We start from the raw sequence: 12786 nt of genomic DNA, 5'->3' as shown, positions 1-12786 counted from the left end.
GGATCCTTATATTTGAGAAAGCTGCTGTATCAAGCGACATGATGCTGGGAAAATTAGGAGCAAATTCGTCTGCCATTGGCACACCTCCAGGATGCCATGTTTACTCCCTGGCTTTAAACATTCTAAGAGATTTCAAATTGGATGACACTATGCAGCCTAATTTTGTGATAATGGGCAAGTAGTCTAAAGAAGATCCATAGCCCACTGAAAGGGTTCCAGGACAAAATGCATCTGGTTTCCAAACTGCACATACATTCCACTTAATTGCACTGCCTTTCTGTTGTTATATTAAGCCAGAAGTAGTTTTGGGTCATTTGCACAACAGAAATATGACTACCATTTTGTTTCCTTTGCAGGTTATTTCCAAGGAGAACCAGGACAGAAAGGTACCCGTGTGCTGCATCTCTGTTTTGATATGTATTAGGGATCTCTCTTCGTTTCAGCAATGCATGTCATAGAAATGAACAAGTGTTTAGGATGGGTTTCGTCTCCCCCGATAATTATGATTCTCAACCCAGAATGGCGTTCTATGAGAAAGTTTCTTGTGATTCTCCATGGGAAGCCGTGATAGATAAACCACTTTCAAACCAGTTTCAAACTGGTTTAAATGGATTGCATACAACACTACGTAAGCAATGTTCTACTAGTGCAATGGGACGTCCCCTTCCCTTCCTCTCCCCGTGCTCCGCACAAAATCTGCTCCAGAGAATCCCCCGACCTCGAGCAGATTTTGAGGGTGCTCATTTTTAAGGGGCTGCAGGGGAGAGGGGAGGGGGGGAAAGTTTTGTTGCGCTAGGGGAAGTCTGCTGCATGAGATGAATGGCAGCATTAGACACAAGCCAATTTGTTTAAAATTTAGAGAATTCACAGGAAAAAATTATTCCAAAGAAATACAGAGAAAGGTGTAAGGAGTAAACTGGTTCAGCTGAGCTGAAGAGCTGATTGACCTAGAGATGGCCTTGACACTGTCTTTTATGATCTCCCAGAACTACCCCAATGTGTGACAGTAATTAGAGAGAGGTTGATAAAATGAGCAAAGCCTTATTTTGATCCCACAACTAATGCATTTCTGTCCCTTTTGTTCTGTCTTAGGCGATATGGGCACCCCAGGTGAGTTTACGATTCTCAGTTCCTGTGTGCTATGACAACTTATTTGGAGTAACTTTTCTTTGTGTGTGAGCATGTGTGTGCAATGGAGCTTCCATGGCCACTAGGAATCAGGACAATAAACCTGTACAGGTGCTCTAATTATGCCATCGTTATGTGAAATGGGGGCGGGAATCAATAGTCTAAATGCTGAATTGTTTAGTGTCTGATATTAAGCAACAATTGTTGTTAAGGAAGAGATTAGCATTGGGCACACCTGCCTAACAATTGTGGTACTATCTGAGATGTAAAGAGTTCGGAAATTCTTATATTATTGGAGTGCTAGTTATATATAAGTGTACTGAAAAAGAGAAGAGAAATTTGGATTTTGCAGGTAGGGTGCTTAAAATTAGTGGGGAGGAGAATATCAGCTGTTACCACAGAACACCTTGTTCATTTTCTCTGCTTCCCACTGTGATCAGTTGCTGCAACTTGATCTGTTTTGTCAAGTCTGAACATCACAAGCACAATGAGAGGTACCTTCAAGTTGACTTGCAGCAATTTGCAGTAAGGCACTTAGATTGCCTTTGTATTAGATGATACTCATTGGAAGACGAGATGGAAAAAAAGAGCAATTACTGACAGATTCCTTCACTAAGGACAGATTGGTCTCTGCAGGGAGTAGGCAGAACTGTAGAACTCAAATACTGAAAATTTAATATATGATACTAGACTTCATTTTAAATCAAATCTGGGAGTGGTTTGCCATAGTAGAACTCAGTGTTTGATCCCCACATTCTTATTTTTTTAAACTTGCCCTTAAACTGATTCTGTTTCAGACCAACTCTTCTGGTTATTGCCACAGTTCATTGAAAATGTTAAATTTGAAGCAACAATCAAAACTTGAATTCAGATATTAATGCTGCTTTCATTTCAGCTTCTCTACATTTCCCTGCGTGTCACAAAGTAGCAGTGCATAGCTCTTTTTAATATCATTTGTTTCGTTTTCTAAAAAGAAAAATAATGTCGTTTTAACAGGTATTCCTGGCATCCCTGGGCGTGAAGGGCCAAAAGGACAGAAAGGCAGCATGGGTAAGCAGATCAAAGAATAATGAGCAATTTGAGTCAGAGGCCAGAAACGCTAGATCTCAGATAGACCTTGTTGCTCAAGCAAAGCTTCAACTGTGACAGGAAGCCCTCTTATACATCCAGCCCAGGAGGAGCCAATGGCCAAGTCAGTCTGGAAGGTTCTTTCCCGAGAAGTCAGTGACACTGCTTGCCTTATTAGGTAGCATCCAGCAGTTCCTGATATTTTCCTGAGAAGCTGCAAAGAAATGGCTCAGTGGGCAGCAGCTACTGACACAGGGGAATTTTTTAGCTCAACTGAGTAGAATGTGGCATATGTTGGGACCTGGATTCTAAGGTACTGGTTCTCCTCAGGTGAAACCGGCATGGAGGGTCCCATGGGACAAAGAGGGCGAGAGGGACCTCCTGGACCTCGTGGAGAGCCTGGTGCCCCTGGATTTGGACAGAAAGGTGACAGAGGTAAAGAATACTTTTGTGTCTTGCTTTCCCACCTACCATTGTTGATCACTTCAATGAATATTACAAAATTATTGTGGGAAGGGAGGCCCTCATAATAGATGTTTTTCTTATGACAGTGGCTTTCAAACTTCTGCTTTCAAGCTACACTTGTTACTTCAGCTTGTCTACCAAAGAATGTCTGACAGGAAATCCTGTGTATTGCAAAGGATGTGATACTTGGCAATGACTAGGACTTTTGGAGCTCTGTTGCCCCACACCAACCCCAAAACACACTTGACACCCCTGTGTCTACTATATATTGCTGGGGAAGTTCTGTAGTAATGGTCAAGTTGCCTTTCAGGAGAACTTACCCAGATAAAATTCCTAGGAATCCCATAGTTTGAAAAACACTGCCTTAATATTGTGCATGGGTATGACAATATCTGTGTCATAAGCTATGCTTGGATAGTTTCAACAGTTGCATAAAATGGCAGCAATACTGTTGTGGAAAAGGCAGTAACAGTCTGGTATTTTTCCGAATGACATAAATGTAAGAAAGGTTGGGCTGAGAGATGAGTTTGTTTCCCAGTAATGTACTGTCTATTGTACTTTAATTACTCATTAATCAGCGATACAAACAGGGCTGGGGACCACAACTGCATGCCCCTCAGATGCCAAGTAAATGGGGCTACCAGCCCTTAGTCATTCATATGAGTAATGGGATACAATGGAACTACAATGGGAGTTTGTTTTGTGGCAGGGAAAACAATACCTTATCTGTGTCCATAGAACTCTGGTTCCTACAGAATGTGTCTCTCTGCTCATGGTGTTGAGGGGTGAGGTGACGAAAGAGAGGCTTGGAAAACACTACTCAGCTGCTGTCCCCCAAACACTACCTAACTGTAACCTTATATTCTGAATGGGGTCACCTGACTACCTCATAGACCATGTAACCAACCCTACCAACCACATCGGCATCAACAGGGTCAGGAAGAGAAGCATCTTCCTGCTAAGGCTGAACACAATAACAAATGTCAGTGCTGTGTAGTTGGTCTTCTTGGTTCAGGGCCATGCAACCAAGGAGAAACATGACAGAAAGAAATAGGCTTCAGTAGGTTACTTAATGGATTTCTCTCACATTTTACTCTGCAGGTACTCCTGGCGAACCAGGACCTCAAGGTCCCCCCGGAGCCCCAGGTTCTGTTGGTCTCAAAGGTAAATTTAGTCCCTAGCAAGGAAAAACAACAAATAAAAAACACACAAATAAAAAAGCTCAACAGTTATCTATGAAGGAAACATGAGTTGCAACAGTGAGGCTGAACGCATTAATAGTACTTCGCTTTTTTACCCCTTGGCTTTATTGTGATGAAGGAAATATTTGAGGCTATTCAGAATAAACTGGGTGTATATTTTAGAATACAATGGAGTAGTCCTTAGTTATCCTCTGTTGTTGTATTTACATACACAAATTCTCTGTATGGTCATTGATGTGTTTTTAAAAGAAATCTATTTTTATCCTAGACCGTAGTGTAGGCTAAGGGTACTTCTAGATGCATCTAATATTGAAAACAGGTTGTTCAGATGTTGCAAACATGCTGTTGGCAACTGGTTTCTTTACCTATAAATGGTAAATCCAGATTAAATGGGGGGAAATACAGGCTGGCATTTTTCATGCCAACCATGTTGTCTTGGTGCTACAAAAAGTTGCGTTCATGAGATTGCAAATGTATTATTTGTTCATCTTTAAATCACATAATTCCTGAGCAGTTGCAATGTTTCCTTTTCTAGGTATGATGGGTTCACCAGGTCCCCATGGTCCTCCTGGTAAGTATCATGTTCTCATTATGTAGTTGTAAAATATAGTAAACCCAGGTACTGTAACTGGCAGCATCTGGTATATTGCTTCTCCTGGCTGAAAAGTAGTAAAACGATACAAAAGAAAAAAGAAAAGAGAGAGCTACAAATAAAATATGTCATCCACTCAATTTTCTGCTTTTCAGAAACTTCATATATTATGTGCTTGACCCTTATTGATTTTACTTTTCTTTTTAGGTCCTCCTGGGCTTCAAGGATTTAGAGGTGAAGCTGGTATCCCAGGTGGTAAAGGTATGAATAAGCGCCCAGAGCCCAACTTATCTGTTTCAAATTATAGGAGAGAAAATAATATATGATTCTTTTCTGCCACTATCTATTGAGTACCTATAGCAGATAGTTGAATCCCTATCCCAAGGAGGACGTGGGAGCACCTCTTGACTGAAATTAAATAATAAAATGAAAAATATAAGTAATTTAAATGGTGAGGGTAACAGTTTTAAAAAGTGGGTGCATGCATGCGTTCATGGAAAAATAAAGAAGAGAAAGAGAGAGTGCCATGTTCAAAACTGTGTGTATTTTTTAATTTGCTAGTGAATTGACATGTGTTGGTAAAAGGCCTTTGGATATCATTTGGATATCATTGGGAAAAGGCCTTTGGATATCATTTGGATATCATTGGGAAAAGGCCTTTGGATATCATTTATTTATTTACCCCTCTCTTTACCTAAAAAAGCTCCCAGAGTGGATTTCATAAAATGAATAAAGACAAGGCAGTCTAATCCAGATTACATTGAGCATTAAAGATATTTGGGGTGTGTAGAATCCTCCCTTAGGAGTTTGACAGATGTCCCACCTTAACTGTTCCTTTCAGTCCAATATGGATGAATGATTTTACTATCCAATCTTTTTGCCCCAATTCCATTGTCTCTGTGTGTTTTTAGGTGAAAGAGGAACCCCAGGAGCACCTGGAACCAAAGGTATGCTGGATAATAATATGTGATTCCTCAATAGCTATCAGACTCCTATTTCCCCAGTCACTGGGGTGTTCCTTATATGTTTGCCATTAATATGTTTTTTGCTTTGATGGGGAAGTTTCAGTGTGAATTAATTGCATAATATCAACTTTTCTTTTTGTGTTTTCCTTTTAGGAGATCAAGGGGAAAAAGGACCCCGTGGTCTTACAGGTATGTAGTAAATTATCAAGGATTTTGAAAGGACAACACATGAGCATCCATGCTTGCCCATGATGACTAAGAGGTGTGCCTGGAAGGTTGTCATCCTTGAGGACAGGCAGGAAGTGAAGGGCTTTTCCCTAGTTCTAAGGAGAACCATGGGCTCCCTCCATTCAAAAGGTAGAAAACCTGAAAGATCAGGAAGGTTTTTTCTGGGAGCATCAGCGATGAAGCAGTTCAGGCTGGGAGCTTATGACAGGAACTAAGACTTGGCCACTGGCTCTCACCCAGGTCTTGATGCTCTGATGTGATCTCAAGAGAAGCACCTGCAAGAATTGCATGTTGTATTTTAATCTGATATTGAAGATGGTTACATAGTTCACCTCTTTGGTTCTTATACCAGCAGCAACCCATTAAAGCAGAACTGTGCACATCATTCTAAGCCATTCCTGTTTGATTTGCAGGTGAACCAGGTTCCCGAGGACTACCTGGGCCTCCAGGTGAAGCAGGAGCTAAAGGATCAGTAGGTGAGTGAAAATATATAATATTGACCTTTCTGGAAGATAATCTACTTCAAACCACTGTCTCTAGGACTCTTGGATCATAAGATTCAGAATAAAAGTCAATCTGAGGGACTGAAATTTAGCTGCCTTCAAAAGACAGAAAGCATTTTTTTTAACGCAGTTCAGTGTAGGGTCCCTTCCAACTCTACAATTCCATGATTCTATGTTCCTCGCTGTTGGGGGATGCAAGAGGTGTGACTGGCATATGTGCATGTTTTAAGTCATGTGTGAATGATCTCTTTGTGCCACTTAGTGAAGGCTAGTATGGATATGAACATGTATTCCGGTCTTCTGTACACTTGGCCATTGATAAGATTATATTGGCCCAGTTCACATGCCACAGTAAACCATGGTTTATTTGAATGAGCAGTGTGCTGTTGTATGCTGTTCAAAAGTTATCTTGGTGCTGCTCCCCTGCTCTTGCTGCTGCTGCTGCTGCTGCTGCTGCATTGGATTGAAACAAGCCCGAGTCTGGTTTGTCATGCAGTCTGAATCCAGGTTTGTGGTTTGTTTTCCTCAAACAAATCCTAAGTAGTAATTCAAGAACCAACTGTGGCTACCACTTGCAGGGTTCTGGCTTGGTTTATTCACAATGAAGCGGCAGCAGAAATTTGGGGTGAGTGCCATGGGCACTTTTAATCACTGTGCACCAGCACAATACCTGTTCACTTATGTACTATGTATTTTTGAAAGTTGTGCATCTGTTCATTATGCAGTTGAACACTTCTTAAGATATTATAGTGAAATTTTGCATGATCATTCCTGAGGTCAAGGAGCAGGTTTTCTTCTATGTTTGGATATAATTGGATGCCATTTTGAATCAAGGTGGTAGGCTGAAACTTTAAAAATGGCAGTGATTTTCAGATTTCATACAATTCCTGAACATTGTGAGGAATGCAGCTACTAGTATATGATGTACATTCAGCCAAATGTACTTGAACTTTAAACAATTAGCTATCTTCCTCTGTATGGCTTTGTGTTAAGTAACAAATATATATGATTCTATGATATAACTAACCAACTCTTTTGTCTGTATAGGTCCACCAGGACCAGATGGACGGCAAGGCTCCAGAGGTAGATGGTTGCTTTCTTTTTCTTTTAATTATAGAGAAGAACGTGAAAAAAATAACACCAAATGGATCTGGACATGGATTTACAGTGTTCTACCACCATAATTTTTATGACGGTGGTGTATCTTGCATAGCAAGATCTTCTACCAAATCCCATGGCGCTTAGCTTGCAGATCTCGAATATAGCATTGCACATTTGGTTGGTTATAGTTTTGGTTTTATCAGTGTATCACTTCTTAATGTTTCATAGCAAGCAATTCAGAAATAAAATAAGTAAACAAATGAAATAATAGTACAGTTCCATTGGTCTGAGTAGCTCTGAATTTCAGTGAACATTGCTGTTGCATAAAATGAAAATACTAATTCTCCAATTATTTCCTAGGAGAGCAAGGTCTTATGGGATTGCCAGGCCCACGAGGCCCACCAGGACCTCCTGGAGATGCAGGGCAACCAGGTAATAAAAGTCAAACCAAACACATTTATTGGTTGTTAAGCAAATGAACAGCCCCCTTGCCACTGAAAAGTTCTCTTCAAACTGAGGAGCAGAGGTGGAACACCAGGACTTACTGTAGCCTTAGCCTTGAAGGAACATCAGGCTCCCCATAGGAAGAGGAGCAGGGAGGCAAGAAAGATTGAGAAGGGAAAAGCAAGTAGCTTGGTTCCCATGTGGGAAAGTGAAAATCCTGGAGGTAGTTTTGGGATAGGAGGATAATCTTAATTCATTCGTATATTCATTTTGCCCAAAGTCGTCATTCACTGAGCAGACTGTTTGCAAGCTGGTTCATATTCAGCATAGAGACTTAGGAAAGGGAACTGTACCATTATGGTGGCAGAAAAGAGGGGGGATGTGTAAAGAACTTATATCAGCAAAATGAAAAAGGAGGCCAAAAGGGAGGACAATGCAGGTACTGAGGCTAAAAATGACAAACACATGAAGGAAGAGTTAAGCAAGTAGGTGCAAAAAAGGCAAGGGCTGATCACAGATGTGGTGAAAAGGACTAGGCAGCAGTGGCTTCCATTTTGGATGCTGTTGAATCAGCTGAAAAGGCCAGGTTCTTACTTGCTGAAATTAAGACCATGGTTGTAAATTCTGAACCTCTTCAAATGTTTGCTATTGTTTTCCTAGGTCTTACAGGACTTCAAGGACCACCAGGTAAATACACTATGTATGGAAAGAGATCAGCATTAAGTACCTACTAAACACTGAAAAGGGACGCGGGTGGCGCTTAGGGACGCGGGTGGCACTGTGGGTAAAACCTCAGTGCCTAGGACTTGCCAATCGTCAGGTCGGTGGTTCGAATCCCCGCGGCGGGGTGCACTCCTGTCGTTCGGTCCCAGCGCCTGCCAACCTAGCAGTTCGAAAGCACCCCCGGGTGCAAGTAGATAAATAGGGACCGCTTACCAGCGGGAAGGTAAACGGCGTTTCCGTGTGCTGCGCTGGCTCGCCAGATGCAGCTTGTCACGCTGGCCACGTGACCCGGAAGTGTCTTTGGACAGCGCTGGCCCCCGGCCTCTTAAGTGAGGGGTACCTTTACCTTTTTAAACACTGAAAAATGCTGAATTTGGTGCAGCAGATAATGAAGGTTCATTTTAGTGGGAAACAATAACTACTTAATGCACAGTTGTCATTTACAGTGTGGCAGATGTAACCACATGGAGAACTGGTCTCCTGTCATACCTGGCTATGGAAATTTAGATGTGGTGAGCCTGGTAATTCTGGGATTACCACATAATTAGAGGTTACCTTTGCATGTTATCTTAATTGGATCTTCTTTAGTTGTACATTGCCTTGTGAGGGCTATGCCCTAAAAGCAGAATATAAATGGCATTAATATGCAAGCAATCAGCGGCATCTCATAGAATTGTAGAGTTGGGAGGGATCCTGAGGATCATCTAGTCCAACATATGGCAATGCAGGAATCTCAACTAGATTTATACGTGACAGATAGCCATCCAACCTATGCTTAAAAACCTCCAAGGGAAGATAGTAGGACTGTGGAACAGCTCTTCCAGTTAGAAAGTTCTTCCTGATGTTTAGTCAGAATCTTCTTTCTTGTAACTTGATCCAAATGGTTTGGGTCCTAGCCTATGGAGCAGGAGAAAACAAGCTTGCTCCAGCCTCCATATGACAGGCCTTTCAATATTTGAAGATGGCTATCATATCTCCTCTCATTCTCCTAAACATACCCAATCCCCTCAGCCGTTCCTCATAAGGCTTGGTTTTCAGACCCTTTATCATCTTGGTCACCCTTTTCTGCACACATTACAGCTTGTCAATATCCTTATTGAATTGTGGTGCCCTATGGTTACCTGGCGTGCTCTGGTCCATGGGGTCACGAAGAGTTGGACACGACTAAATGACTAAACAACAACAAATGGTTACATCTACCAAATGGTGCATTCCAAATGATCCATTCAAAATATCTGAGAATGGGGGTATAGATTGCACTCCAAGTACTGGGGGACTGATATGGATGGACAGAAAGGTGTTTGCATGTTTATGCGTCCTTTGAAAACAAATGAAAATGAAACAAAAGCAGGCTGCCTTTTGCAATATCTGGGAAGGGTATGTGTGAGAAAGATATGCCTTGCAATGAAGGAACTTTGAATACACGATTCTTTATGGTCCAGTATTATAGCATTCTCACACACACTGTGTTGTACGGTATTTTGTATACTGAATTTTCATTTTTAACTCTCTGCAGGACTCACAGGCAATCCAGGCCGACCAGGAGCTAAAGGTGAGTAGAGATGAATATTGGATGTGCATGTTTTCAGTAGAAAATGCTCTTGTTCATACATTCAGACCAGGGCAACACTGCAATAGCCAGGCTATTTAGTCCCTCAGATTGTCTAAGAACCCCTCTGCTGCACAGTTAGCCTGCACACTGGACTTTGCCCTCTGTGACTACCTGTCTTAAGCATGCAGAGGCTCCTGTTGTGCGATTCCCTGTTCCTCAAAACAAAAGCAGGTGGAAAATCATTCTGTTCAGGACCTTAGGTGTTCTGGTGTTAATGTGGAGGCCTCTATTACCTGCCCAAACAGAGGGACTCATGCCCTTTCTCATCATACTACTATTACAGGTCTATGCAGCTTGAATATATGAACCAGGAAAAGGTGAGGAGTAGAAGCAAAGAATTGCCCCTACTCTGCTGTCAGCTACAAAAGTCTCACAACCTCTGGCTTTGGATAGGGATGATGAGAAATATGGAGTACTACTGGTTGCTCACAGGGCCTTTTCTAGGGTTGCATATTTCAAAAAGTGAAAATCCGAACACAAAAACACAAAAGTTGTTGAGCCAAACATCAACAATGCACCCAAGTTTTCCCAGACATTTTAAACAATTTTCGGAAATTCCGCCAGGATGCTATTTCCGAAGGGCAAATCCTGGCTATGTCTGGGAAATTTTGGACATAAGGCAGCCCTGTCTTTTCTGATAACAGATGCATACACTTAATTCTGACAATCATTTGGGGCAATTGCCATTAGAGCCACTTTTGTGCCCTTATACCAGCAATTCCCAATCTTACTATAATAATCATCATTTTGGCAAAGTATTTAATGGCACAGATATATCATGGGTCATAAACTTGTTATCATTGAAGCCCTGGTAACATCTTTCCCTTTCCTTTCCTGTTTCCTCAGGTGAACCAGGCGCACCAGGCCGGGTTACTACTTCAGGTATGTATCACTGCTGTAGCAGGAAAAGTCCCATGCCTGATAATTGTCATACTGCCATGGTGCCATAATCTTTCCTCACAAAGTGATTTGTGGAACTTTTTGCTGTTTCAGATGGTGCATCAACTATTTCTGTCCCAGGACCTCCAGGTCCACCAGGGGCTGTTGGTCCTCAAGGCCCACCAGGTGTTCCAGGTGAGAACCTTTTTTAATTCCTTGCCCTTTTTATTTGCTTTATTCTTAATATTTCTCCATATGTAAGGATGAGGGAGAAATCTGTTCGGTTCACATTTAAAGCTGAATTTTTCTAATACACGCTTTCCCAAACAATATGAGAACCGAAACATAGCCATCCTTTGAAATTTTGTGATGCAGTTCTTCAACCACCCAATGTTCACAAAATGCATATATTTTTAAAAGGTTTGCATAACAACCAATATATTCATGAAAATACCTAACATAAAACATGTTATATGAGGATAAATTGCTTGCAAAAATGTTTATGTTAGTCAAAACGGCAAATTTGTTTGTTAGGAGTAATCTGCACGAAACTGCTGAAGAATTATGAGAATTTTTTTTTTTAATTCTCAAACTGCTGCAGAAATGTTGAGAACCAAATTTTGAATAGATAAATGAAAAACAGAAAGAACTGAAATTTACAGATCTTTCTGCTTTCATTGCAGTAATTCCTCTCAATATGGACCATTACAGCTGTCTGCAAAGACTTGCTCCCTACTTGTCTCTCATTATCTGGCCAATGTTGTGTTGAAAAGCTGGTGATGGGACTGGATTTCTGGCTGATGCTTATAACTTGAGAACCTCTTGTAGAGGAAACACACACACACACAAATACTATTATGTATTAGCATTCCTTTTGCCTTGGTGATGTATGGTTTTGCCACTGCTTAGTGCTATTTCTTGCGCTGTAGCTTAAAAAAACACATGGAATTGGAATACAACAGTTTTCACCCGATAGCATCCACATTTGTGTGAAGTGATCCCCAAACTTATCCACCAACTGGAATCTATCCCTTTCTAGAGAAGAGTACACTCCTTTCTTTCTCAAACTAGCATACCTGCTGTAGCTGGAATTGCCTACCAGGACCTTTTCATTTAAGTACCTTCTGTTTTCTCTACTCAATGAAACAGAGAATGCTCACAGAGTGCAAAAGGGTGTTTTGGTGGGAAGTACAAAGAGAATAGGACAATGGGAGAAATTACTTGTTTCAAAGCTATCACCCACTTGACAGTTGTGTACCATGCCAATGGCTATCAAAATCTGTTTAAATTTTAACTCAGCCTTTCAGGCAGTTATATTATTTGTAAGTTTCTGCTCCATTTCTCAAGAGGAGCTTCATCCACTAAGGTTGCTTTATCCACTAAGGTGATCTAACTTCCCCCCTCTTTCCCCCTAAGGTCCTATTGGCCCAGCTGGACTTCCTGGATCTCAAGGTAATACATTCGGTGCAACTGCATCTTTGGATTCCTTCCTTTGTTTTCCAGTCCCTGTCATCACCCCTTATGATGTGTCTTTCCCTGTGCTCCGCTTTAGCTCATCTTCTTTCAGCCTCTTCTAAAAGTTTCAGGGAGGTCACCTCCCTGAAACTCTGCAAAGCACCTCCTCCCTGAAACTCTGCTTTTCTCCATAGTCTTTCTGCCCCAGCCTAGCCTTGTTCCCCCCCCCCGCCCCCCGCTACACACGTTGCTACTTCCTCCCATCCTTATTACTTGTCTATCAAGCTGTGTGAAATATACTCAGAGTCGCAAAGTGATTTCATGCTCTTTATTCAGCTCATAGTGGTGAGGAGGAATGAATAAATGTCCCCTCACAGTATCTGCTTTATATACATTATTTACACAATGGGCTGCACATGAT

The 12786-nt window shown here is 41.5% G+C and overlaps 1 protein-coding gene across 1 annotated transcript in view; it reads left to right on the top strand.

The window, feature by feature from the left end:
* The window catches only part of COL17A1 (collagen type XVII alpha 1 chain), a 64246-nt gene that overhangs the window by 27496 nt on the left and 23964 nt on the right, over positions 1-12786 (top strand). Inside the window, exons 19-35 of the mRNA XM_081006241.1 lie at positions 357-386; positions 1093-1110; positions 2125-2178; positions 2527-2631; positions 3763-3825; positions 4399-4434; positions 4663-4716; positions 5367-5402; positions 5574-5609; positions 6062-6124; positions 7199-7234; positions 7613-7684; positions 8357-8383; positions 9936-9971; positions 10878-10913; positions 11025-11105; positions 12327-12362. Coding sequence (XP_080862367.1) covers positions 357-386; positions 1093-1110; positions 2125-2178; positions 2527-2631; positions 3763-3825; positions 4399-4434; positions 4663-4716; positions 5367-5402; positions 5574-5609; positions 6062-6124; positions 7199-7234; positions 7613-7684; positions 8357-8383; positions 9936-9971; positions 10878-10913; positions 11025-11105; positions 12327-12362 — 819 coding nt within the window. The remainder of the gene's footprint in view (positions 1-356; positions 387-1092; positions 1111-2124; positions 2179-2526; positions 2632-3762; positions 3826-4398; positions 4435-4662; positions 4717-5366; positions 5403-5573; positions 5610-6061; positions 6125-7198; positions 7235-7612; positions 7685-8356; positions 8384-9935; positions 9972-10877; positions 10914-11024; positions 11106-12326; positions 12363-12786) is intronic.

The sequence above is a fragment of the Podarcis pityusensis genome (genome assembly GCF_964106645.2).
Source record: "Podarcis pityusensis genome assembly, chromosome: 5".
NCBI lineage: Eukaryota > Metazoa > Chordata > Lepidosauria > Squamata > Lacertidae > Podarcis > Podarcis pityusensis.
This window is presented reverse-complemented; position numbering and strand designations above follow the sequence as displayed.